The sequence below is a fragment of the Euleptes europaea genome, chromosome 4 (assembly GCF_029931775.1).
Source record: "Euleptes europaea isolate rEulEur1 chromosome 4, rEulEur1.hap1, whole genome shotgun sequence".
Classification (NCBI taxonomy): Eukaryota; Metazoa; Chordata; class Lepidosauria; order Squamata; family Sphaerodactylidae; genus Euleptes; species Euleptes europaea.
The window spans coordinates 30,241,434-30,266,638 of NC_079315.1; the positions used below are offsets into that span (position 1 = coordinate 30,241,434).

The 25,205-nt window shown below is 41.9% G+C and overlaps 2 protein-coding genes across 3 annotated transcripts in view; one reads left to right on the forward strand and one right to left on the reverse strand.

The window, feature by feature from the left end:
- RIGI (RNA sensor RIG-I) overlaps positions 1 to 8,476 on the forward strand; it is a 32,408-nt gene extending 23,932 nt beyond the window's left edge. The window contains exons 14-18 of the mRNA XM_056848247.1: positions 258 to 348; positions 3,294 to 3,464; positions 6,296 to 6,447; positions 7,023 to 7,169; positions 8,177 to 8,476. Of these exons, the coding sequence (XP_056704225.1) occupies positions 258 to 348; positions 3,294 to 3,464; positions 6,296 to 6,447; positions 7,023 to 7,169; positions 8,177 to 8,476 (861 nt within the window). The remainder of the gene's footprint in view (positions 1 to 257; positions 349 to 3,293; positions 3,465 to 6,295; positions 6,448 to 7,022; positions 7,170 to 8,176) is intronic.
- A 1,809-nt stretch (positions 8,477 to 10,285) lies between these two features.
- Positions 10,286 to 25,205, reverse strand: part of ACO1 (aconitase 1) — a 187,532-nt gene continuing 172,612 nt past the window's right edge. For both annotated transcript variants that reach the window (XM_056848227.1, XM_056848226.1), the window contains 9 exons: positions 24,897 to 24,981; positions 23,252 to 23,408; positions 20,495 to 20,619; positions 17,429 to 17,533; positions 16,393 to 16,535; positions 15,514 to 15,661; positions 14,741 to 14,863; positions 11,682 to 11,867; positions 10,286 to 10,439 (listed from right to left, as the gene is read on the reverse strand). In XM_056848227.1, the coding sequence (XP_056704205.1) occupies positions 10,326 to 10,439; positions 11,682 to 11,867; positions 14,741 to 14,863; positions 15,514 to 15,661; positions 16,393 to 16,535; positions 17,429 to 17,533; positions 20,495 to 20,619; positions 23,252 to 23,408; positions 24,897 to 24,981 (1,186 nt within the window). In that variant the 3' untranslated portion in view covers positions 10,286 to 10,325. The remainder of the gene's footprint in view (positions 10,440 to 11,681; positions 11,868 to 14,740; positions 14,864 to 15,513; positions 15,662 to 16,392; positions 16,536 to 17,428; positions 17,534 to 20,494; positions 20,620 to 23,251; positions 23,409 to 24,896; positions 24,982 to 25,205) is intronic.

The following is a 25,205-nucleotide window of genomic DNA, read 5'->3' on the forward strand; positions in this document are numbered from 1 at the left end:
CCTGTGTGGAGCTACAGGGAATGTGACACAAAACTCAGTTGTGCCCATCCAGGTTGGGAGAAAGACAATCCAGGCCACATCCTTGCCTAAGCTTGCTACAGATGCCAAAAGGTTAGGCCGCTAAAGAAACAGCAGGATGAAACTTTACTAATTTTTTAAATTACTTAAAAAAAAAAATGAATCATCTTGTGTGTTTTTTCAATTGTGAAACGGACACTTTGTCATAAAAAAATTGTGAGACTGAATGACATTTACAGGCCTTGAAGAACTGGATAGAGGAAAGCCCTCAGCTCAAACATCTGAAGCCGGATGTCCTGATGGGACGCGGGAAGAGAAATCAGAACACAGGTAGGAAAATTTTGTCAGATATTGCAGAGGCTGAAAGAGGTTGATTCTGATCCTCAGGATCATAATGGTAAAGGTGCTAGACAGCATCTGTATTTGCACTGTGAAGAATCTGGCTATGTGAAGGACATAATGGGGTGGTTTATGCATAATCCTTAGTACATCGGACCTCATTTTTAGAAGAAATTATTCTAGACCCTATGGGTATGAATGTGAAAAGCTTGAATTGTTCCTGCTGGAAAAGCTTAAATGCCAAATGGTGGGATTTCCCAGTGGTTGGGATATTTTTGAAGGAGTCTTCTTCTGGGTCAGACCATTGGTCTGTTTTTGTCAGTCTTGTCTCCTGTGACTGGCAGCGGCTCTCTAGGGTCTTAGGTGCAGGTCTTTTACATCATCTACTATCTGCTCCTTTTAATTAAAGATGCAGTGAATTGAACCTGGGACATTTTGCATGCCAAGCAGGTGCTCTGCTACTGAGCCATGCTCCCACCCATCTGTTCTCATGGCTTCCAAATGTGCCTTTCCCATGACATTTCCAGCGGGCCATCAGGCTGTGACACCTTCCGCTGAAGAGTCATCTTGTATAAAATGGAAAGGGTAGAAGCTGGGTATATGTTTTGGGTGATCTATGTTTATTCTGTTGACCTTGGATGACATTGTGCTCCTCCTTCACTGCTTCCACTTCCTTAACAATTCCCATCCTATTGCCCTTCACTACAGTACTCTTTCAGGGGCTACAGAGTTCCTAATTTTTTAGAGAAGCAACAACAATTAAAAGTAACAAATTCTAAATAAAAACTGCAGCTGTAAAGCAGATGTACAAGATAAAAAATAGATGTCCTCATAAAGTGTAGCTTGTTAAGAAGAGGGTTATAGAAATTTTTGTGATATGCACAGAAGATCCTTTTTCTGTAGCTATGAACCATGTTTTTGTCTTCGTCCCTTTTTTTTTGCTGAGAAGTCACCGCTGACTTATGGTGACCCAGGTGGGGTTTTCAAGGCAAGAGATCTACAGAGGTAGTTTGCCATTGCCTGCCTCCGTTTCATGACCCTGGTATTCCTTGGAGGTCTTCCATCCAAATACTTGCCAGGGTTGACCCTGCTTAGCTTTTGAGATCTGACAAGATCAGGCTAGCCTGGGCTATCCAGGTCTTCCATACTTTCAAGCATTTGATGAGCTTGATGACTTTTTCTTTTATTATTGCCAAAAGATGAGGTGAGGTGGGTTTGTGGTGTGCTGGAGATGGTGGTATAAATCATTCAGCTCCAAAGGACTAATAGGAGCAGAGTGCTACAAAGCGGAATCAGTTAGTAATGGTTAGTAATGACAGCGACGGCCAGTTCAGTCAGTCAGAAGTTAGCCTGAGAGGAGTGAGGGAGAGAGAGAAGCTCCAGTACTGGAATCAAATATTTCTGGTTAAATCTCTATACTGGCGAAGAACTGTGAGGAACACGCCATTTGTTACTGAGTTGCAACAGGGTTTGTGGCTTGATTTTTGTTAACTCTGTAATCTTGTAGAACAAAGTTTAACTCTGCCAGGAAGGAGTTTCTTGGCAGGTACAGACTTGAATGCATTACCTCAGTAAAACGTTACAACAAAATAACTGAGTCAGTTCTATCAAATGAACTCTTGTTTCTTGTTCTTTTTAAAAAAAACCTTTTCCTCTCCGTCTGTTGAGTTTACTGTTCATATAGTGCTTTGGCTGCAGGCTTGGACAGTAGAACAAAATGCGAATCCAGTAGCACCCTGAAGACCCACAGAATTTCCCAGGGTGTGAACTTTTGCAAGTTAAAGCTCACGTTATCAGATACTAGTATTTATTATACCCGAGCCGATTCTAGCCCAGAACAAATTTCTACTGGTATTCCTGGGATGCAGGAGGATAATGCAGGCGTGGTGTCCTGATGAGGTGAAGTTATGATGAGGAACCTGCTCCAAGAAAGTAGTATGGATTTTTTTTAAAAAAATAGTTACTTTGTAATTATGGCTGCTGGAAAAGGTGCCAGTCAATCTTCACTTAACAACACGGTTCATGAATGGCTTTTGAAGTAGTGAATGGAATTTTGAAATAACTATTTAATTTTTTAAAATGTGTGTTCTTATGGGTGATATTATGAGGTACTGGCAAACTAATGTAGTGGAACCAGCTATTTTCAGGGACTAGGTCTGAACGGTGGTTTTGCTTGGAATCTCTTTTTGCTTTGGTGTTTTGTATGTTGAGAGCGGAACAGGATTCAAGATGGGAAAGAGAAGAGATGGTTGTGCTCCTTCTGGCAACAGATATGGCCAAGAAGGATTTACATATATATCATGTTGCCTAAAAGCATCCAAATGGGAAGCATCGCTTTAGATTGTAATGGCTGATGATGGCAGGGCTGCAGATACTCATTTTGGTGCTCAGAGGGCATGTTCTCCACTTGCCCTGGGCCTGTTATCTAAGGGTAATCTTCCTATATGGATTCTCTGGTTAGAATCTTTATGTGTTCAAGATTTAATTGCCTTTTTTTTCAATGGTTTTGCTGGGCCATATGCTAAAGATCCCTTTTTCAGACCGTCTGTGTCCCTGCCCTCTTCAGTCAGTGGACTCCTTGGTACATATCTTTTTGCACTGTCCTTACATATACCAACTTATGCTAAAATGGATTGTATCATGTTTTAACAAATGGTCCACATCTTCTTGAGCAACTCTGGAGCAAAAGGTTCTTCTTAGAGGACTCTGACCCTCAGTTTACCTATTTTGTTGCTCGTTTTTTGGAGGCTGCAGAGAAGAGATGAAGGGAGATGTTTTTTGGAGATGGGTCTTATTTAAGTTTTATGGTTTTATTGTTCAAGACCTTGGTCTAAGAACAGGGGGAAAGAAAGAAAGAAAACCCTAACTAAGGCCAGTTCTGGAACAATTCTAGTATTTGTTGAGATGTTACCTTCTCTCCTGTTGACTCCATCTAGGTATGACCCTGCCAAATCAAAAAGGTGTCCTGGATTCCTTCAAAAATGATGGGGACAGCAAGATGCTCATAGCTACATCAGTAGCTGACGAAGGGATTGATATTGTCCAGTGCAATCTTGTCCTCCTGTATGAATACACAGGAAATGTCATCAAGATGATACAGGTTAGAGGTAGGTTGGCTGGCCAAGAGTTTCCATGGGGTCTGTGGTAGAAGTATGATTGTAAGGCTCAGATGTCATGCTGTTCCAACTAAGGCGGTGCCTTAGTTGAATGTTGTGTGTGTATGTGTGTGGATTTGGAAACTAGTACCTGTAAAAATGTTTCCATTCTGCTAGTAGGGCCGAAGAGCCTGGCCAGAACAATTATGATGATGATTCTGTTGTGTTTTTATTATTAAGGTTTTAATTATTATTCATTCATCCTTTGATGTAGGCAATCATACTTATCGCTTAACATTACTAAATGCTGCGTTGTCAAAATGTTACAATCTCTTAGACACGACACAAGGAAAAAAGAGATGGCAGATGTTCAGAGTTAAAGCATAAGTATTTCAGAAATGAGCCAATGAAATACACATGGGAGACAATTTGTTCTTGTCAGGCCAATAAAGGGGGCTGTATCTCTCTCCCATCCTTTCCATTCCAGCATCAGGGATTTCATGAGTCCTGGTGCTGAGGAGTCAGGTGCCCTTAATTGTTCCTAAAGGCAGTGTTCACCTCTTCCCCATTGTGTTACTTCATCTCTGCAAGGGTCAGGCATTTGCCATTCGATACAGTGATATATATATAATGTAATGTGAATTACCACTATAATTGCTACTGTGTGTTGGTGTTGGGAATAGACTTCATCAAGGACTACTCTGTGTGTCAGTGTGGTGTAGTGTTGGCTAGAATCTGGTAGACCCCGGTTCAAATCCCTACTCTTCCATGTTAGTTTGCTGGGTGATCTTAGGCCAATCACTTTCTCTCAGCCTGACCGACCCCACAGGATTGCTGTGATGAGGATGAAATAGAGGAGGGGAGAATATTGTTATTATAGTATAATAATTGGTATTATTCTGTTATTACAAGGGGGAATTTTCAAGGACCTGCGGGAAGCCTATCATTTCCCTCCCCCATTATTTCCCCTGCAAGCTCCTTTTCCTGCTTCCTTCTCTTCTTCCCACCCAGCAGCCAACCTACCCTTATCCTCCCCCCCCCCATCTTCAGCCTTCCCTCTCTACCCCCTGCAGTCTCTACATAGGAAAACTATGAAACAGTTGTGTGGGGCCAGCACTGGGCCAGGCCCATTTGCATGGTAGGGAGCCTTTAAGGACTTGTGGGGGGAGCACCTCACTTTCCCCTTATCCCCCTCCCCACATTATTTTCCCTTCCCCTGCTCTTGGCAACCCCCACATCCTCTCTCCATTCTCTGCTTCATTCTCTCCTTCTCAGCCATTCACCAACCTAACTTTTATCTGTCCCTGATCTTCAGCTATATTTATTATTTATTTACTTCATTTACACTCCACATTTCTCCAGGGTAACTGATCAGTTGGAGATCAGTTGCAATTCCAGGTGTTCTCCAGCTCTCACTTGGAGGTGGGCAACCCTAATTCCCATGGAGGAAATGGCTGCTTTGGAGGGTGGAGTTTATGGTATTATACCCTTATGAAGTCCCTCCCCTCCTCAAACCCCAACCTTCTCAGTCTCCACCCTCCACGAATTTTCTAAGCTGGAGTTGGCAATCCTATCTCCTTCCCACTCAACAGCCAAACCACTTTTACTAGTATGTCTCTCCCCCCTGCAGGCTCTACCTTAGAAAACAAAAGTCTTTCTCCATAGCAAGCACCAAAGTAGCTTACATAAGTCTCCTTTTTATCCACACAGCCCTGTGAGGTTGGTTAGACGGAAAGTATGTGACTGGTCCAAAATCACCTGGTGAGGTTCCACAGCAAGATGGGGATTCAAATCTGGGTCTCCCAGACCCTGCTCTGAAGCTTTCAATGTTCACTACACTGGCTTTCATAGCGTGGCTGCTGTTGAATAGTAGCAAGCAGCCAGGCCTAGTTGAGTCAGGCAGGTCGGGTGGTATCAAGTCACCCAGAGGTTGCTTCCAGGCCTAGGGTTGCCAACCTTCAGGTGGGACCTGGAGGCCCCCTGGAATTACAACTGAACTCCAGGCAAGAAACATCTGTCCCCCTGGAGAAGATGGCTGCTTTGGAGGGTGGACTTTACGGCATTATATTTAGCTGAGTCTTCTTCCCTTCCCAAACCCTGCCCTAGTCAGACTCCACCACAAAATCTTCAGAAATTTCCCCGCCAGGCCTGGCCCCAAAGAGTCCTCCCTCAAAGGCCAAAATAGGCCTGGAAAGGGCTCTGTCCCCTTTCCCCTGCCTTTTTATTCACAGAAGCTGAAGCCTAATTGCTGTGGTTGCCTGGCAACAGCCACTGAGGGAATCTGTTGCTTAAAGCTACAGGTGCTCCTTTTATCATTTTTGGTTTTTTTTGTAACCAAGGTATTTTTTTAAAAGATTTTTTTTCTGCAAACCTGGGGTCCTTTTCAGTTTTGTAGAAAGATGTGCCTTGCCTGTTTACAGCTCCAGTCATTGAATTTAAGTATCCAAAGATTTGGCCGACTTCGCTGTTTACTTCTTTTATCCCCTGCCTTTCTCACCTGTGGATACTAAAAGTGCTTTATCCTCACAACAACCCTGTGAGGTGAGGTAGGTTAGGCTGAATGTGTCTGACTGGCCCAAGGTCACCCAGCTAGCTTCCATGGCAGAGCAGGGATTTGAACCTGGGACTCCCAGCGCCTAGTCCAATACTCTTAACGACTATACATACTGGCTCTCTGTTAGCCACTTTGGCATTCCACAGGGTAGAAAAGTAGGTTATCAATATGTAAACAAATAAGACTCACTGACCCCATCTCAAAATGTCATGCTCACATTTATGCATGAAGCAACATTCCTCCACTTTTGCTATGGTTGGAATCTGTTTGTGTGCATTACTACCTGTAGGTCGTGGCAGGGCAAAAGACAGCAAGTGCATCCTTGTGACTAGCAAAAGTGAGCGGGCTGAAACAGAGCAAAACAACATGTGGAAGGAGGAGATGATGAACAAAGCCATTTTGAAACTGCAGAAGTGGGATGAAGCTACGTTAGCTCAGAAGGTGCGTCCTCTTTCAGCTTTTTAAAAAACAAAAATCATCCATTGACCCACGAAGGGAGGTTCTGTAGCTCAATGGGCAAAAAGCTTAAAGCAGCAGTCCCAAACGCAGGAGGGGAGTCTGCTTGCCTGTTGTTTTTTTCTGGAAGGACTCCCTGCCCCAGGATGTGGTGATGGCTGCCACCTTGGAAGGCTTTAAGAGGGGAATGGAAATGTTCATGGAGGAAAGGGGTATTCATGGCTACTAGTTAAAATGGATACTAGTCATGATGCATACCTATTCTCTGCAGGATCAGACGAGAATGCTTATTATATTAGGTACTGTGGAATACAGGCAGGATAATGCTGCCGCAGTTGTCTTGTTTGGGGGCTTCCTAGAGGCACCTGGTTGGCCACTGTGTGAACATACTGTTGGACTTGATGGGCCTTGGTCTGGTCCAGCATGCCTTTTCTTATGTTCTTATTCTTATGTTTGTATGTCAGCTGATCATTCCCTGTATTGAAGAAGTAGTTCTGAACCACAAATCGTATAATCCAAAAGTATCTTGATTTTTTTGTCTTTTACTATTTTTTTAAAAGATAAATGACTTGCAAATGAAACAAAAGTGGAAGCAAGATTTCAAGAAAAAAGAATCCCTGCCAAAGCCGAAGTCAGGCAGTCGAAGGCTGTTGTGTAGAAAGTGCAAAAAGTTTGCCTGTGACTCGGAAGACATCAGGGTAATTGAGGTAAATTTACAGTGCAGGAATATGAAAATTAGTCCATGGATCTATAGTTTCAGTGGGGGGGGGTACATTTTTTTCTGATGCTGTTTTTTAAAAGTGAAGGAGATAGTTGACACAAGGTATTTTTAGGTTCAAAATAAGCAAATTTCCACAGCAAGACAGGCAAAATTGGGGGCTGGGGAAATAATGCAAAAATGTGCTTCAGTCTGCTATCTGTAGTTCAAAAGCAGGCTTTCATACCAGAGAGGCAAGAGCATTTTGGATAATCATAATAAAAAATGCTACCCAGAGTGAACACTGCAGAAATGTCTGGTTGAAATGCAGAACTGTCCAAGCCACCTTCTCTAATCTTATCTTTTGAGTGACCGAGAGCATCTTTCTCGTGAATTTCTGATCAGGTTTAGTAAATACATGCACAGGGTGGTATGTTAACACTTGGCAATTTGGATTGGGCTCTGATTGAGAACACTTGCTCAAATTCAGTGTCTCAAGAGTGCCAAGGTGGTGAACATTTTGCTAAGGTAAATATATGCATCATAAAGATCAAGGTAATATAGACATTATAAAGACCAATGAAAAGACTGACTACCACAACAAAATTGGACAGGGACAAGTCTTTTGCCTTTATCAGTTACACCGGGGCGGAATGTGTGTGTGTTGCTATTTCTTACAAATGCACCTGATGGGTAAATGTGGCATTTACTTATTAAGGAGAACGGGTAACTTGGTGCAGTAAACACCATCCTTTGGAATTTAAGTAACATTTCAACACATGGAAATTAAGTGGCAAACTAGCTTTTTTTAACACACCAGAAGAGAACATGGGAACTGGAAGAGAGAAGGAGAGGGTTCCCATGGGCCCTGACATGATTTGATTACCTACAATTGAATGGGTGAACTGACTCACTAGAAGCACTACACTTTATGTTTACATGTTTGTTTGTGTTGTGTTTAAAAATACAACATTATTATATAAAAACCACTCTTACATGCTGCTGTTTGTATTGCAGAAAGCCCACCACACGGTCATAGATGAGAACTTCAGGCAGCGCTATATAACAAGGCCTCACGAGAAGAGAATCAGTTATGGCAACTTTGAGAAACGCTGCAAGGTATACTGCAGTGATGAAAAATGTCAACATGACTGGGGCATTACTGTGAAATACATGACCTTAGAAGACCTACCCATCATCAAAGTGGAGAATTTTATAGTGGAAAATGTTGTCTCCGGGCAGCAGATTCATTTCCGAAAGTGGAAAGATGTCGATTTTGCAATGAAAGCATTTGCCATTAAAGAAATGTCCGGCTGAAATACAGAACTGGGTAGGTGGCTGTATTTAATCTTATGAAATTAATGAAGAAATACGTCTTTTTTTTTAATGTAGGGAATGAATTTTATTGTTGTAGCAGGAAGCCAAGTTGACTTTAACACGACTCAGTGACTGCCCACTCAATTTAATTAGCTACTTGGTGACTCAGTTTTGGCCTGCCACCCAACCATCAAAATTGCTTCTGCATGACCATTGTGATATTGCTTAAACATTCTTCATCTTAAAACACTTCAAGAAAAACAGTGTATTTTGCACATGTTCACCTGGGTCTGAGAGTGTCACTGCTTTGTACGTTTCATTTTGTCAATGAATTCTGATAACATTATTTAGGAACACAGAAGAAAAACTGGTTATTTCAGCCATCATGTTACATTACACTGGGATGGTGTTTATGCACCAGCTCTTTGGGGTGGGTTAGTCTGGGAGCTGGCGATTGGCCAACGTGCTGTTGTAACCTCTGTATCTTCTAAGCTCTGAGCTGCTCAGCGGTGGTGTTAAAGAGGAGAAAGGGGAGAAATTGTATACCCTGTTCCAAGTCAGATATAATTAAAAAGAGGCTCTAGGCATATACACCACTAAAAAAGGATGCTCAAGGCCTCACTCTAGGTTACCTTTTCGCAGACTTATCTGATCGTATACCTGGTACACACACCATTCCCAAGGAAATGAATTTCAAGCTGTTGAGAGCCTATATTGCTCGGCGAGCCTTAGCCTTATCTACAGCCACATGCAATAAACTTTGTAACTAGAATATACAAAGGTTGGATCCTACGGGCTTTTCCTTTAAAAAAAGAGTAATTGCTGGGAAAGAATAAGAGCTGCCAGAAGGAAGGGAACTGGGCAAAAAGCAAGCAGAAAAGCTGGTAGAAGCATCCCATAATCTCATACAATTTCCAAACCAGCAAGAGCCACTTGAAGTTACTATCCCATGCTTCGATGTGGAGAAATTATCAGGGGATAATAGTTTCCAGTTGCTTCTATGTAAAAAGACATTCATAGAACTGACATTTCTACCAGAGATGATCACACTTGTGTGTCTAATGCCAACCTGAAACCTAAGACTCAAGGGCCTATACAGGAGTGTGTGTGTCAGTAGACAAGAACAAGAGTCCAGTAGCCATAAATTGTTAATCTTTAAGCTGCAAGGTATGAGCACACGTGTGTATGTGTGCCTAACTGTAATAACCCTTAGAAACCCAAATGAGTATTAGTATTAAAAAAGACAAACTATTTTTTTTTAAAATAGATTTAATTATAAATGGTCTTGGTGCCCCTCCCCCCCGGACAGATTTCCCCTAAAGCAAAGGCTAGGAAGAACGAAGAGGGAGCCTGAGAGAACATCTATACTGTTAATACAGAACAGCTAAGCACTTCTTAATCATTTCAACAGTAGTGCCAAAAAGGGATTCTAATTAACTGTTTTAATAGAAAGGGGAGAATAATAGTTGAGTTGTTAGTATTACACTGATGATCCAATGTCAGACAGATAAGAAACAGTTGAAATAAAGGACGGATGAGGTGCCTGCGAGTTCTTTTACTGCATCAGCAAGTGTTTCCAAAATTTGTCAGCCTACTTTTCCAATGCAAAATAGACAAAGGGTACTGTAGGTGGGATGAATAATAACAAGCCAAGGCTGGTTTGGTGAGCAAGATCCCCAGGCTCAGTCTTAACAATGTAAACATCCCCTTTCAATAATGCAACCCACACATACACAATTCACGTCAGGTTTTAGATGCCATGTGATCCACAATTACTATGCAATTCTTTTGTTACGGGAAAAAAGGCAGGTTTCATCATAATTGGACACTGGCTCAGTCGCAGATGGGACTAGGATGCCATTTTGCGAATCATATAGTTCAAGATGCCTCCATTCTGAAAATAAGTGAGTTCCACGTCGGTGTCAAACCTCATGACCGCTTGGAAGGTTTTCCCTGTATCTAGCTGTTGAGAAGAGATTAACAAAGAAGTTCACACCATTTACAAACTCACTTGTCTTTGTCAAAAAAAAAAGGGGGGGAGGGGCATGACATTTGTTACTCAAGCACCACAGCACTTGAAAGATTACAGGAACCCTAAGAGCTAATGTAGGTAAAATTGAAGGGCTCTGAAAAGCAAACACATGCTACATAAAGGGATTCAAAAATGGCTTGCAAAGCGGGACTGCCATTCAAGAATCAAAGTTACTGTCTCCTTGGAGATTATAAAAACACTAACAGTGTGGTTCTTTGATTCTTGGCCTATAATTTTGAGGGTGATTGGCCAAAGTGGTTTGTTTTCTGTTGGGAGTCTATATCCCAAGATTGTTCAAGGGCTTTTCAAGTTGCTTTTCACGACGAGAGGCAACAATGAAAATATATGTACAAGAACAGGAATTCTTAATATGTATATATTGCTTGTCCTAGATGATTGAAACACCTAGTTTATCGTGGTAAACATTGCAACCGGTATGTGAAGTAGACTAGTAGTATTACAATCAATGCAATCGGTGCATCTGTGTGTGTGGTGCTGGGGGCTAACAGATTTTGCTTTGTTGCAGGTCACACAGCAAATATTTCAGAAAAGGTGCAAAATCCCCAGCAAGTTACTTGTGGGTTAATTAATACTTGGAGTAGGTTTATAACATATTTATGCAAGGATGGATTCTGCTTCTATATAAGAGGAGAAATGTAGTAGGCAAGTAGTGGGCCGGACACACCTGGAACCTCAGCCCGGCACAGGAATTCTCTTCCTTAGTCATCAATAGACCTTAAATTGATTGCCTTGAATAACTCGTGGTGTGTTCTCCATGGAAACCTCTTATAATCCCATCGTTAGTTGGCAACTGAGCCAAAACATTCAGGGCTTACCACCCCCCCTGCAGACTAATGACATACCTATTGAGAAAAAGCCTCCATGAACAAATTCCATAGAAACGGGACCCCAAAAAAAGAGACGAGAGTGATAAACAGTTCTCACTTGAAAGCTGCCATTTGATTAGCAGAACTACTCTACGCTGCTCTGCCTCTGCAGTCTCTGTGGAGAAACCTCTGATGGCCTTACGTTTCCAACCTAACTGGTACATTCACTTGTAAACAGGGAGTGCTTGGAATAGTAGAGAATGGGTCCCCTTGGAGAATGCGATGCTGATACCTATGGGGTGCCTTTCTAGGTTGCCTGCACAGCTCTTCTAGAATATCTGCTTACTTTGATTTGTACATTCATTCTAGGCACCAGCTCTTCAGGAATGATGATCGTGTAACGTTCCCAACCCGTCAGCCCTAGACTCTCGGCATCCTCGCCCGGCAAATACTGCAGTGGAATCACTCCCATTCCTACCAGATTACTGCGATGAATACGCTCATAACTCTCTGCAAGGACTGCTTTGATGCCCTGAGAAACAGAAACACATTGTTCACAATTGCCTCAGCATGACACCAGAAATCCCCAGCATCGCTTCAGAAAACATAAGCTGCAACACATAACACCTCACAAGAGAAAATAAGCAGCAAAGCGAACGAGAGGTCTTCCTGCAGCTTTGCTGCTTATATTGGATGACTTACATTTTTGTGTAGTTTAAACCTAAACACTGAAAAACTGAAAAGGCATGCTTCGTGAAATGGCCTCATGACATGCAAGAAAACAGATTGTGAAGCAGGGAAGATAGGTGGCTTCTACACAGGGACAGGATTTTGTGTTTTCCCTGTTGTGGTATGGCTGCAGATAGAGCACAACAGCCACGAGGCTTCCACACGGCAGGTTTCTTTGAGTTTCCCTGCTGCAATCCTCCAGAAGTGGCCAACTCTCTTCTGTAGGCCATCTGGGCTTTTGCAATTAAAAAAAAATTGCGGTAGAATATATCAATATACCATTGTAACTACAGGTGTAGCAGATTCTCTGAATTGCCGGCTTTCGTTAAAAAGAAGTCTCTAGCTCAGGGGTGTCAAACATAAGGCCTGCGGGCTGGATCTGGCCCCCTGAAAGCTCTTATCCAGCCCACAAGGCAGCCACCACCCCAATCTGGGCTGGCAAGGCGTGGCCCGGCCAAGTGACGTCATATCCGGCCCTCGTAACAATTGAGTTCAACACCCCTGCTCTCGCTTCTTCCCTTGTGAAGATATGCCCTATCCCTTATATCTCTGTCAGGGAAGGTGCTAGAGACTTACTTTTCTTTTAAATGAAAGGTGAGAATTCAGAGGACCTACTGTTACAACAATATCTCAATATAATGATATTCTACCACACATTTTTTAAAAAACTAAAAATTTCCAAGTTAGCCCAATTTCATCAGATCTTGGATGCTAAGCAGGGTCAGTCCTGGTAAGTATTTGGAAGGGAGACCACCAAGGAATTCCAGGGTCACAACGCAGAGGCAGGCAATGGCAAACCACTTCTGAATGTCTCTTGCCTTGAAAACCCCACCAGGGGTTGCCATTAGTCAGATGTGAGAAAATGGCTACAATGAGGATTGGGTAAGGGAAAATGACTGCCATGTGGACTGGACAATCCAATTTTTTCCCATCCTCGCAACAGCCATTGTTGCTTTACTGCAATCTTTCCCAAAACGTGGAGCAAAGCAAGTTTGAAAAAGAACAGAGAAAAGCTGGGGAAAACCCCAGAGGTGCATGGATGCACCATGATACTGTGGGGAAACAGGAAAAAACCCTGCTTCCCAAAAGCACTGAACTTGGAGCAGACAACATGTGCTGAAATGATCATAAGAAAGTATGGAGAGCTAAGCTGAAACAGATGGGTATGCCTCTGCAAATTATTTTATAAGGCTGTAGATGTGTGGGTAGAAACTTCTAGTACTTGAAAATACAGATTTTTTGTCTCTCGTCAGTAGATACTGACAATAGAACTCAACAGTTTTAGCAGATCAGTGCTGCTAATATACTTCTGTAGTACTTCGTGGTTAGAGGTGGGAAAACCCAAGTGATGTAATTTTGCACAAGACAGGCCCTAAACACTTGCTGCAAGTCAGGGCCAGACACAGCAAACATTTCCAGTTTTCAAATATCACTTAAGAATCCAGTTCCAGACAAATGGAAACCTTTCTATGACTATATTGCAACTAAAAAATGATAACAAGACTTCAAGAATTACAATAGATTTAAGATGGAGTTTATATCCACTTTATTAGAAAACAACTGTATTTAAAATAATAATAATAAATTAAAAAAATAAAATTCTAGAGGGTAGCACAAAGCGCTATACTGTTAAATTTTTTGCTCGTTTTTATCCCCCTATTCCTTTTTTCTTTCTGTACCCCCATTTATTGTTAAAAGTCAATAAAAATATTGATTAAAAAAAGAAAGAAAAAGAATCCAGTTCCTTAGTTCTGTTTTCCTGCTTAGAGTGATTCATAAGACAAGACACATTCTCTTAGAGATATATTCCTAGGAGATACATTCACAGCCTCCTAAAGTCTACCATTCCTTATTTTTAAGTGTTTTAAAATGGCCTTTATTTCATTTCCTTCATTGTGGTCACTTTCTTGGTACTGTTCTTGATTGGGTAATGTTTGGAACCAGTTCTTAAGTCAACACAGTGATTGTTGCTGATACGTAATGTTGCCTCTCTGTAGAAACTGTGCTGGAAGAGCAGCTGATGTAGAAACTATGCAGGAGGGACATAAAAGAAGTGCTTATGCTCCCCCGAGTCAAGTGCACTGGCGAGCGGAATAACCATGACCCCTCTCATCAGGTATCTGCATTTCATATGGAACATGGGCAACATGGAAATGCCATGCAAAAGCTATTTAGTTGTTCCAAATTTACAACGGAATGATGACTGTATGACTAAATGCATTGGTAATGGGGAAAAGATTTTAAAGTTTTCAGCAATTTTCTAAATCCGAAGAATGGACTCCAACATAAAAATGAAAGTTAAAATCCAATTAATTTCAAGAAGCTAAATGCAAGACGGCAACATTTCAGTTTGTATTCAGTTTAATATCCGTTGCTAAACTTGCAAAGAAAGGTAGGTTTCATAACAGCCTCTGCTTGCATTATTTTGTATAAAGATGTATAATTATAAATTGTATAGAATGCAGCTCATCCACAGATGATCTTCTTTACCTCCATTTAGCAATATATGCTTTCAGAAATGCCAGTTCCTAGATTTAGTTATTACAAAGATTCAAGATTGCTGTTTTTAAAATGCAAACACTGAAATGCGTTAAACTTTGGTTGTCACATACTGTGGCCTGTCAGCATTATTTGCACTACCCCCTAAAATCTCCCATTTGGGGAGGTTTCACTCACCAGCAGAAAAGGCCCCTTTGCTGCCCAGTCCCGGGAGCTTCCGGAACCGTATTCCTTCCCAGCCAGCACGATGAGTGAGTGGCCTGCTTGTTGGTACCTTTCTGAAGCATCAAACACATCGAGCTAGAAAACAGGAGACAGTTGGTTCCAGTTAGTGAAAACCATGAAACCACATGAGAGGGAAAGAAGTCCTCATACTTCTTGCGGTAGGCCACACTTCACATGTACAGATGCTCGCAGCATTTGTATGACATGACAACGTCTCAGCATCACAATCAACACACAGGGAAGCCTTTTGTGGCTTGCCTTGAAACACCAGAGAAGCTTCCACAACCCATCAGACCCCAGTAAATTCAGTGAACAAACTGCGTTCTTGATAATCTAAAGTGGATTCTGGGAGAGGGGGGAGAAGAAGTTGCTGTCTTATCCAACAACATTACAAACCAACATTTCTTGAGCCAATTATCTACAGTAGGGAATGTTTTGGAGTCCTTTTTTCCCCTTTTCACCAAGAGTTAATATGTGCTTCCATGGCTGAAAAGATATGTTTCAGACACAATACTGACCATGCACATTGGGAAGATCATAGGTGATTTGTGGTCCTGATTAGATAATCCCAAATGTAACACATGAAAAGATCTTATTTCTGCTGCTTCATCCAGCATATACAGCAGCTTCAAAATTCTGCCTGAGGGGAAACTTCTATGCTTCTGAGGTAAAGCCCAAAGTCCTCCTCACTAGTGTAAGCCTAATGCAACAGGGAGAATACTCACAGTTTCTCCTGAAGGGAAATGTATGGTTTGGGGTGCCTGTTTGCTGAGAAATTTGTTCAAGAGACGTATGTTTGCAAATGTTCCTCTTGCCATAACAGCATCATTGCCCCGTCGTGAACCATATGAATTGAACTCTCTAGGGGTTAATCTACGAAGACAAAAAAAGTTTTAAGAATTCTTAAACTGAAATGAGGGGAGCTGGACCCAGTGTGGCGTAGAGCTTTGAGCATTGGACTAGGAGCTGGGGCACCCTGGTTTAAACCCTCTCTGCCATGAAGCTCACTGGGTGGATGGTGTGCCAGCCACTCTCATTCAGCCTGACCTATCTCACAGGAATGTCATGGGGATAAACTGGGGCTTGGGGGCCCCATGTATGCCACCCTGAGCTCTTTGAAGGAAAGGCACGATAAAAATGCACAGACTTAAATGACCTGTGTGTCATTTTCATTTGTTTTACTTGTCTTATATAATACTAGCTTTTGTTTGTGGTCCATAAACATCATACAGAACTGCTTTGTGCTTCTACAGAACTTCAATTTGGAAACTTGCAAAGCTAGGTTCGGGGACCCAAAGTGGCTTACATTGTTCTTCTCTCCTCCATTTTATCATCACAACAATCCTATGAGGTAGGTCAGGCTGAGCATGTGTGAGACTGGCCTAAGGTTACCCAGCAAGCTTCCATGGGAGAGTGGGAATTGAACCCTGGGTCTCTCCACACTTAGCCTGACAATCTAACCACTACGCCGTACTAATGCCGAACATGACTGTTACTGAGCACAAAAGAAATAAGCTGAATGGGGGTGGGGTGGGAAGAGAAGGAAAATAAAACTAGAAGGACTCTACCCTTCCCTGAACACATCCAGAGACTTTTTGACTTACCCTCTGTTGGTTAAGTAACGGGCAGCTGGACTGTTCCTTGCTATATTCCCTGCTGGAGATATGTGATCTGTGGTCACAGAATCTCCAAGATTTAGGAGGACGTAGGCATCAACTACAGATTCAGGAGACTGAAGCTCCAAAGTCTGAGATTATAAAACAAAACAACAGCATCACACACATGCAAGTATCTGAAATTTGCAGAAGAGCAGATGTACAAACGCAGCAAAGGGCAGAGGTATGAAAAGACAACCTTGCAAAATCTAACATGGTTTGATGACTTTATATGTTCTGATATCTATTACAGGCAGATTTGCGCAGAAATCAGAAACGGGCAGGGATTTTAACCCCCATCTGAGCCATTGGGGGGCAGAAAAAGCAACAATTAGAAACAAAGAGCAAAATGCTTGCAACTTTCCCTCTCACCCAGGGCACACATAATGCAAGTGACGCAGTGCCCATCCTGAGTAGAGTTACACCATTCCAAGCACCCCAACTTCAGTGGATTTAGAAAGGCTGGAAAGGTGATTTGGATTGTGCTGCAGGAGCATGCCCATGGCTCACATGCTTCTTCCTCTTCTATGCCATGGGCATGCCCTCCTTCCTTTCCTTTGAACATTAACTATGATGCAACTGTGCCTTGGTATTGGCACTAACGTTGCTAACTTTCATGCTTACCCCACCCTTTTACTTTTATCATTACAGAAGCGCATATCTAGGATTGCAAAAGCATTTCACAAAATTAGAGTCAACGCACTACAAAGACAAACTGGTTATTTATTCATAGCTCTTCTATCCCGTCTATATTCCAAAAAAGGGACCCCAAAGCAGCTTACAATATCGTTTAGGAACAAAAAAAATCGTACCAATAAAAAATGTTGCAGGTAAAAATCATTTGTGTTCAGATTACCTTCGGATCCGTTTAGGCTTGTACAATAGTTTAAAGTATCAGGATGTCTGCAAGACACACAGGCAATTTAACAATGTGGGTCAGGGGAGAGAAACTAGCAGCGAATCAGCAAGGAAGAAAGTTACTTACCAGCTTTTCAAAAAATGGAGGAGATTTAATATATGTGGATTTTGGATTCCAAGCATACAGGGTGTCTGATGGAACCTCCAAAGCATTCCATGACTTATTTACTGTCTAAAATGGACAGAAATTAGAATGATGACATTTATGTAACATGATGAATCCATTCATGCCAGAGCTATTGACAAAACCATAGGTTTAGGACCACCATACCTAAGGACCCCCTAATCCCTTATGAACCTACCCAGCCATTACGGTCATGTTTGGAGGACCTGCTTCAGGGGCCCCCACCTTCTGAGATTACAACCTTCCCCAACTTCCTTCCTCCCCACTCTCTCTAGTGCTGCTCATACAGCTATAGCCTTGAGCAGAAAATAAAGGAATAAAAAACGCCTCACTTAGTGTTATTCTTTTGGTATTTAATTATTGCCCCTATAAATTTTGCCACAGGCAGAGTAACAGAATCATTTGTATCTGATCGTAGCCACGTCACCAGCGCACTCACCCTGCAAGATGCCTCACTGAAAATGTCTATATTTATAAATAGATTAATTAAACTAGTCCTCAGCTCATTAAACCCTCCCTAACTTTAAGGACATGATAATGGGGTCTGAACTTGCTGAGACTGAGAGGGAAAGAGACCTGGGGGTTATAGCAGATAGTTCAATGAAAATGTCAACACAGCTTTGTGCTGCAGCTTTGAAAAAACACTAACTTTATGCTCGGGATTATTAGGAAAGAGACTGAACATAAGACTGCCAAGATTATAATGCCAGTGTGGCCTCATTTGGAATACTGTGAGCCATTCTGTTCACTATATCCCCAAATGGACATTGCAGAGGTGGAAAAAATACAGAAGGCAACCACAATGATTTAAGTGGTTGGAGTACTTTCCATGAGGAAAGGCTGAAGAGTCAGGGACTTTTCAGTTTAGAAAAGAGATGGCTAAGAGAAGACATGATAGAGCCGAGTTGGCGAACCTATGGCACGCGGTGCTCCTTCTCCCAAGCCCATGCTCCCCAAGCCTGCGCTGGCGCCCTCCCGCAGCTCAGCCCCGCCCGTCTTCAATTTGGACCGGGAGGCTGTGGCCAAGCACCTTGCCACCCCCCCTCTCAGCTGAGCTGTGGGGCAGCTCAGCTGTTTGTCAGGGGCCCCGCCCGTCTAAAAAAGCATTTAGAAAATTCTACAACATTTGCAGACAATCCTACAAGCCATCAGGAAATCTACAAGGAATTTTCTAGCGTTGTAGCAGCTGCAAAGGTGAATTTTAGTAACAGATTTTTACAGTTCCGTAAGATGGAGACAACCCTGTGTTTTCTTACTTCTCCAGATAAAGCCAAATTTGAAGAAGTTGATCTTTCTTGTCTACACTGGTTAGATTTAGAAAATCTGGAAATGGAGCTAATAGAATTTCAAGAAAGCTCTATCTGGAAAAATAAATTCTATGACCTGCGTGAAACACTTGAGAAGATAGAAGGGATGACAAAGGACAGCACAGTTAGTTCTGAAAATGAAATCCTTAAAGTGTGGAATTCTCTGCCAAATAATTTTAAGTCAATGAAAGCACTTGGGATTGCTTTCCTTACTTTGTTTGGATCATCTTATGCTTGTGAGCAGCTGTTTTCAGCTTTGAATTATATCAAATCTGACACCAGAAACAGGCTAGCAGATGACCTGAGTGCTGCATGTGTTGCTCTCAAACTTACAAAGTATGAGCCAAGGATAGACAAAATATCTGCATGCACACAACAGCAAAAATCACATTAATTGTTCAAAAAATTTGACGATGTCCTCAAAGATGTCACAAAAATGGTGAATTACATCATGGCTCGTGCTCTGAATTGTCGACAGTTTCAAGCACTTCTTGAGGAGGTTCAGGCACAGTATAATTGTTTACTTATGTACAATAATGTCCGGTGGCTGAGCAGAGGACGAGTCCTGGAGAGATGCATGCCAAATGCAAACTTTTACCTTTCAATAAAAAGTTGTTTGTATCATTGAAAGCTCTGTTATTTTTTTCTTTTAACGCAAAATATGTGAATGTATGAGTTGTTTTTTCTAAACTAAAACCTCAGCATTCAGGTTAAATTGCCGTATTGGCACTTGGCGATAAATAAGTGGGTTTTGGGTTGCAGTTTGGGCACTCAGTCTCTAAAAGGTTTGCCATCACTGTGATAGAGGCTTATAAAATTATGCAAGTGATAGAAAGAGTGGACAGAGAGAACTTTTTCTCCGTCTCCTACAATACTAGAACTCGGGGGAATCCAATGATACTGATGGGCAGCAGCTTCAGGACAGTCAAAAGAAAATACTTCTTTACACAACAAGTGATTAAAATGTGGAATTCCAGAGGATGCAGTGATGGTCATAGCCATAGATGGCTTTAAAAGGGCATTAGACTGATTTATCAGAGGCTACTAGCCATGGCGACTAAAGGGAACCTCCACCTGCACAGGCAGTAAACTTGTGAATATCAGTGCTGGGAAACAACATCAGAGGAAGGTCTTGGCCTCTATGCCCTATTGTTGGCCCTATAGAGTAACTGGTTGGCCACTGTGTGAGGCAGGATTTTGGACTAGATACACCACTGGTCTGATACAGCAGGCCTCTTCTTATGTTCTTAAGTAGATCATAATCATGAGGACTAGAAAGCTTTTTAAAACAATGAACAATGAGGTTGTCGGAGTGCTGAATTCTGCACCTTTGTATACTGTCTATATTTCTTTAAAGTGCCTCTGGAATATATTCAAACCCCATGACACAGCCTTGCTGAATGTTTTGCCAACCGCAAAATAATAATAATAATAATGGTGCCAAGTATATGTACTACTTGCCAATGCGACACACACCAGTACAGGCTTCCTTAGCAGCATAGGCACTGGGAACTCCACACCAGTTCAATCTTACTTGATTACTCAATCCGTTTTACAAAAGCTCTACTTCAACTGAGACATAAACTGAACATCAGCTGTCCATGTAGTTGGAAGGGATGAAGAGAGAAATAAAGTTGAACCTTCCACTGAGGCATTCTGGTTGAAAGGAGTAAAGCGTATAATACATTGTTTTATGCCTCACCTCTATTTTCTGGTAGACTTCTTTAAACATCCCTGGAATGACATACTGGCGCTCTACAGCTTGGATCTCCTCTCTCAAGGGCCAAATGTCTTTTAGAAAGACCTTCTTCCCTTCTGCATTGACACCTGCAATAAAATCAAAATAAGGAAACTCTGAAGTGTACTGGACATTCTTTCAGTTGAAGCATTTCAACAAAGTTTCTCCAGGAAAGAGGGCTACTCAAAGTGGTTTACAGACCATAAAACACACTGTAGAGCTAAACAATAAAACATCCAAAATTTATAAATTTATAAACAGCAGGTCCAAGAAACACATATTGAAGATTATTCTTGTTGAAAACTTGGGCAGCTAGATTTCAAAAATCAGAGTCATTTATAACTCTCATTGTGGCAAAAAATGATACTGAAACTCACAGATTATAAATTTTATAAATCATGGCTAATTTTCAGTTTCCCTTTTCTCTTCAAATCTGAAGGCAAATCATAGGATATTGAGATCACATTTAAGTCAGAAGCCACTGGAAAAAGACCCCAGGTAACAGACTGAATGCAGTTGAAATGCTTTCCCCCAAAGCAGGCATTTAAAAAGTTGCTTATTCCATGATAACATCAGCCAACGTCAGGCTTTTTCAGAGGATAAAGGAGAACAGCCAATGTAGGACATATTAACCAAGAAGGTTCTTCAATACAGAGTCCTTTGCATTCAAAACTGTTCTGTGATTGTGCAGATGGGTTTAATTAATACATCAAGCTTCAAATCCCTTTGAAACCCAGCTTCCGTTTTCAAGCCCTGAGTACTGCAAAGCCCTATTCACTTGTTACAGTGAATGCATGTACATCTGCCTGTACATGCATACATCAATTTGTAAGAGAGAGCCAATGCTTGTTCACTTTATGAATGAAACCAGGGACCAGTACTGGATAAATGTGAGGTTTCAATCACACATTCAGAGCCAGCATGGTGTAGTGGTTAAGAGCATCGGATTCTAATCTGGAGAACCAGGTCTGATTCCCCACTCCTCCACATGAAGCCTTCTGGGTGACCTTGGGCTAGTCACAGTTCTCTCAGAACTCTCTCAGCCCCACCTACCTCAAAAGGAATCTGTTGTGGGGAGAGGATAGGAAGGAGATTGTAAGCCGGTTTAATTCTCCTTAAAAGGTAGAGGAAAGTCAGCATATAAAAAAAATTCTTCTTCTACTACTTCTTTTATACACACGTTGAATGTAAAATTCAGAATTACTCCACACACATACACAAAGGACAATCAAGTGTTCACTGTACACAAATTGTATGTGCCTTCACTGTAATACGCAAACAGGGTTCAAGAATATACTTGAATGTAGGCAGTGACCACAGTAATCTCAGAAGCCACTGGGGAAGAGGCTGAGTAAAGTCTCTCACAGTTGAAGGCAGGTCTTCTGGAGCCTGCAGAGCTTCTGCCCCTCTGCATGTCTAGCAAACCCAGAACAAATGGTTTAAAACAGTAAAGAGAGAGGAATAAATTATGCAAACTTGCGGCATTTGAATAATGCATGCCACTTGCAGAATTTAAATGTTAGAATTGCAGAATTTAGATTGCATGAGTGCAGAATTTTCATGTGTATGCATGCACGTTTCTGTGTAGTATGCATAACCTTGACTTTTCCTTAGAAGACTAAACAGATCAGCACATGGTTCTGTTCTGCTTGGCTACTGTCCACCCGTTCTTGCTTTACTTGAAGGTTTGCAATTTTCTGCTTGGGTGCAGGAAGCAATTCATTTTTCACAAACAAAAGAGAGACTATTTGATAGCATCAAAGTGTTGAAACATGCCTTCTCTCTCTTATTTCCAACAAGATCCCCATAGACTTCTCTGCTACTTCAACAAGCATATGGGGGAACTGTAGCTGTGATATCCCCCCACCTAGTTTCCAAATTAATTTAAAAAAATTACATGCTGCCTCTCCACAGACCTGATTGAGGCAGATCGCAAAATAAAAGAAATACCATAAAATCATAAAAACATCAGATTAATAATTATAATAAAACCACCCATGGACATAAAAACAGCACAAAACAATACTCAGCAGTCCAAAATGACATCCATAGAACAATCCTCACCTAGACCATAAAAACAGCTTAAGAAGATGGAACTCCTCAATTAAAAGCCTGAGTAAAAAGAAATGTTCTGCCCTGGTGCCAGACAAGACTCAAGGGGGAGGACAATTCAAAAGAGAGGTGCCACCACTACAAAAGCCCAGCCTTATGCTGCCACCTGACACCACAGAGACCCAAGCTTAATTAGACTACTCATGCTATCTGTTTTTGTGTCTTGGCTGGGCCTCCAGGTCACATCGAGTAACACAATGTGTGCTAGATTGTCTCTGTCCTTTTTCACAACTTCCTGATGGCAGTGGCTGGAGGGGAGAATTATACGCAAGTGGAGGCAGCAGCTCTGTGTCTCTTGTGACATCTAAACCCACCTCAGCAGCTATTCTTTAAAAACTGGGAAAACAGTCAGCACATCTATACGTATAGTCTTACAGCCCATTCCTGAAACCTGTAGCAGCTGGGGATGGTGTGGTCGCAGTGCTGCTACCACACCTCCACAGAGGTTTTGCGGCCACTGATGAGAATTCAGTGATGTGACCTGCTTTTCCCCTGGGAATGGTAAAGCCCCAGACACAGGTGTAGTACCTCATTGGGAACTAGGTCACCCCCCACATGGTCCCAAATTATTTAACACAGTCACTTCAGATTTTGTAAGCGATGCCTTACCTAGGGGTTCCTTCTCAAAGTCAATTCTTATAGTCCCTGCAATGGCATAGGCTATTACCAAAGGTGGTGAGGCCAGGTAGTTGGCACGAGTATTTGGATGGACCCGGCCTTCAAAGTTCCTGTTTCCAGACAGTATACCCACAGCTACAAGATCTCCCTGTGCAAAAGAGAATGACATTCAAAATAACTTCCATTTCTAATTTCACAAGTCTACAAAACCTGGGCAGAGAGAGAAAAATCATCCCTGCAACCCAAACCCAGTTTACTGTCTTTTAGGAAATGACCCTAAAAATGACATATTCACTTCTTTTTTCCTACAGACCACAGAGACACAAGACAAGTGGAGGCTAAACAGGTAGTGGTACTTAGTTAACAGAAGTTCAAATCTCAGTTTAGTATAATAGATGATTAGAAGATGAGTTTGCCTTCTGGAGGTCTGTGTAATCAATGTCTCACTAAGTTGACTGCCACCCCCACACCCATGTAACTGTGTTTTGCCAGGAGCTTGACAAAGACTGTTTTGACAGCCCCAGGAATGCCACTCATACAGGAGAATTTTCAAGCTCCTTTGAGGGGGAGAGGTTACATTAGGTTGGGAGATACTGTTGCCAATAGGCCTGGAGAAAAATATCCTGTGCCTTTAATGTGTGGAAATGGGCAGTTGAAGCTTTTCATGACATGGAGGGAAATAATATTATCTGGTAACATCCCATTAAGAGTTTACTAAAGGGACAGGTCATTTTTTCCCCCAGAGTTGTTGGCAACTCTCTTGGGAACTCACAAGTTATACAGGCCTGCCTTAATTCAAATAGCAAAAAGATCCTGAGACTGCAGAACAGTAACAGTTGAAACCTGCTCCTACTGCGTATAATCTCCAGTTGCCAATGACAGTATTGTTGTCAGAAAACAGAGACCTCCAAAGAACGACGTATAACAACATCGAATCCTGGACTGGTTCAAAGGATCCATTTCTAATGTCAAAGTTTTAGGTTTTTAAAAAACTGTATTAGCTAATTCAATTTATTTGAGGTCTTTGGCCTCAAATGCCCCAGCTTGTCTTGCCTGGAGGACATTTGGTATCTGTTGACCTGATTTGTCTCCTTAACAAGATGCTCACTTGTTTTTCTCATGCTTTGTCTTTGATTGACTCTTCCTACCAGTAGCCTACAGCCAGCGTGGTGTAGTGGTTAGGAGCAGCAGACTCTAATTTGGTGAACCGGGTTGGTTTCCCCACTCCGCCACATGAAGCCTGCTGGGTGACCTTGGGCTAATCACAGTTCTCTTGGAACTCTCTCAGCCCCACCTATCTCACAAGGTGTGGGGAGAGGAAGGGAAGGCAATTGTAAGCCAGTCTGAGTCTCCTTAAAAAGGTAGAAAAAAATGGAGTATAAAACCCAACTCTTTTTCTTCTTATTTTTTGTGGTTTTTATTATATTCATGCTGCCATTTTAAAACCACTGTTTTCTGTGACTGTACTTATGCTGCCAATACTTATTCTGAGGAAATCTAGGGTAGTGCTTTTTGCTTTGTCATTTTAAATTGTATTTGTAAGCCTCCTTGAGTGCAGTTTTAATATAAAGGTGGGCAACGTTTTCCTAAGAAAACAAACAGCCGTACAGAAGACAACTTAACAGTTGAATTGTACCTGAGTAATGGCTTCAACAACAGATTCTGGCAGAGGTCCACTGTTGCCAATGCAGGTCATGCATCCATAACCCACCACATCAAACCTGCAGATCATGAAATGAGTTACCAGAGGTTCCTACTTTAAAAAAAAATCACACAACTGCCAAGAACAGCATCCTCCAAACAGAGGATAAAATTAGTCACATCGGTACCTAAAGTCCATGTTTTCTCTCCTGTACCAAAATGTTACTGAGAAGTTTGCATTTCATAGAGTTGGAAGGGACCACCAGGGTCATCTAGTCCAACCCCCTGCACAATGCAGGAAATT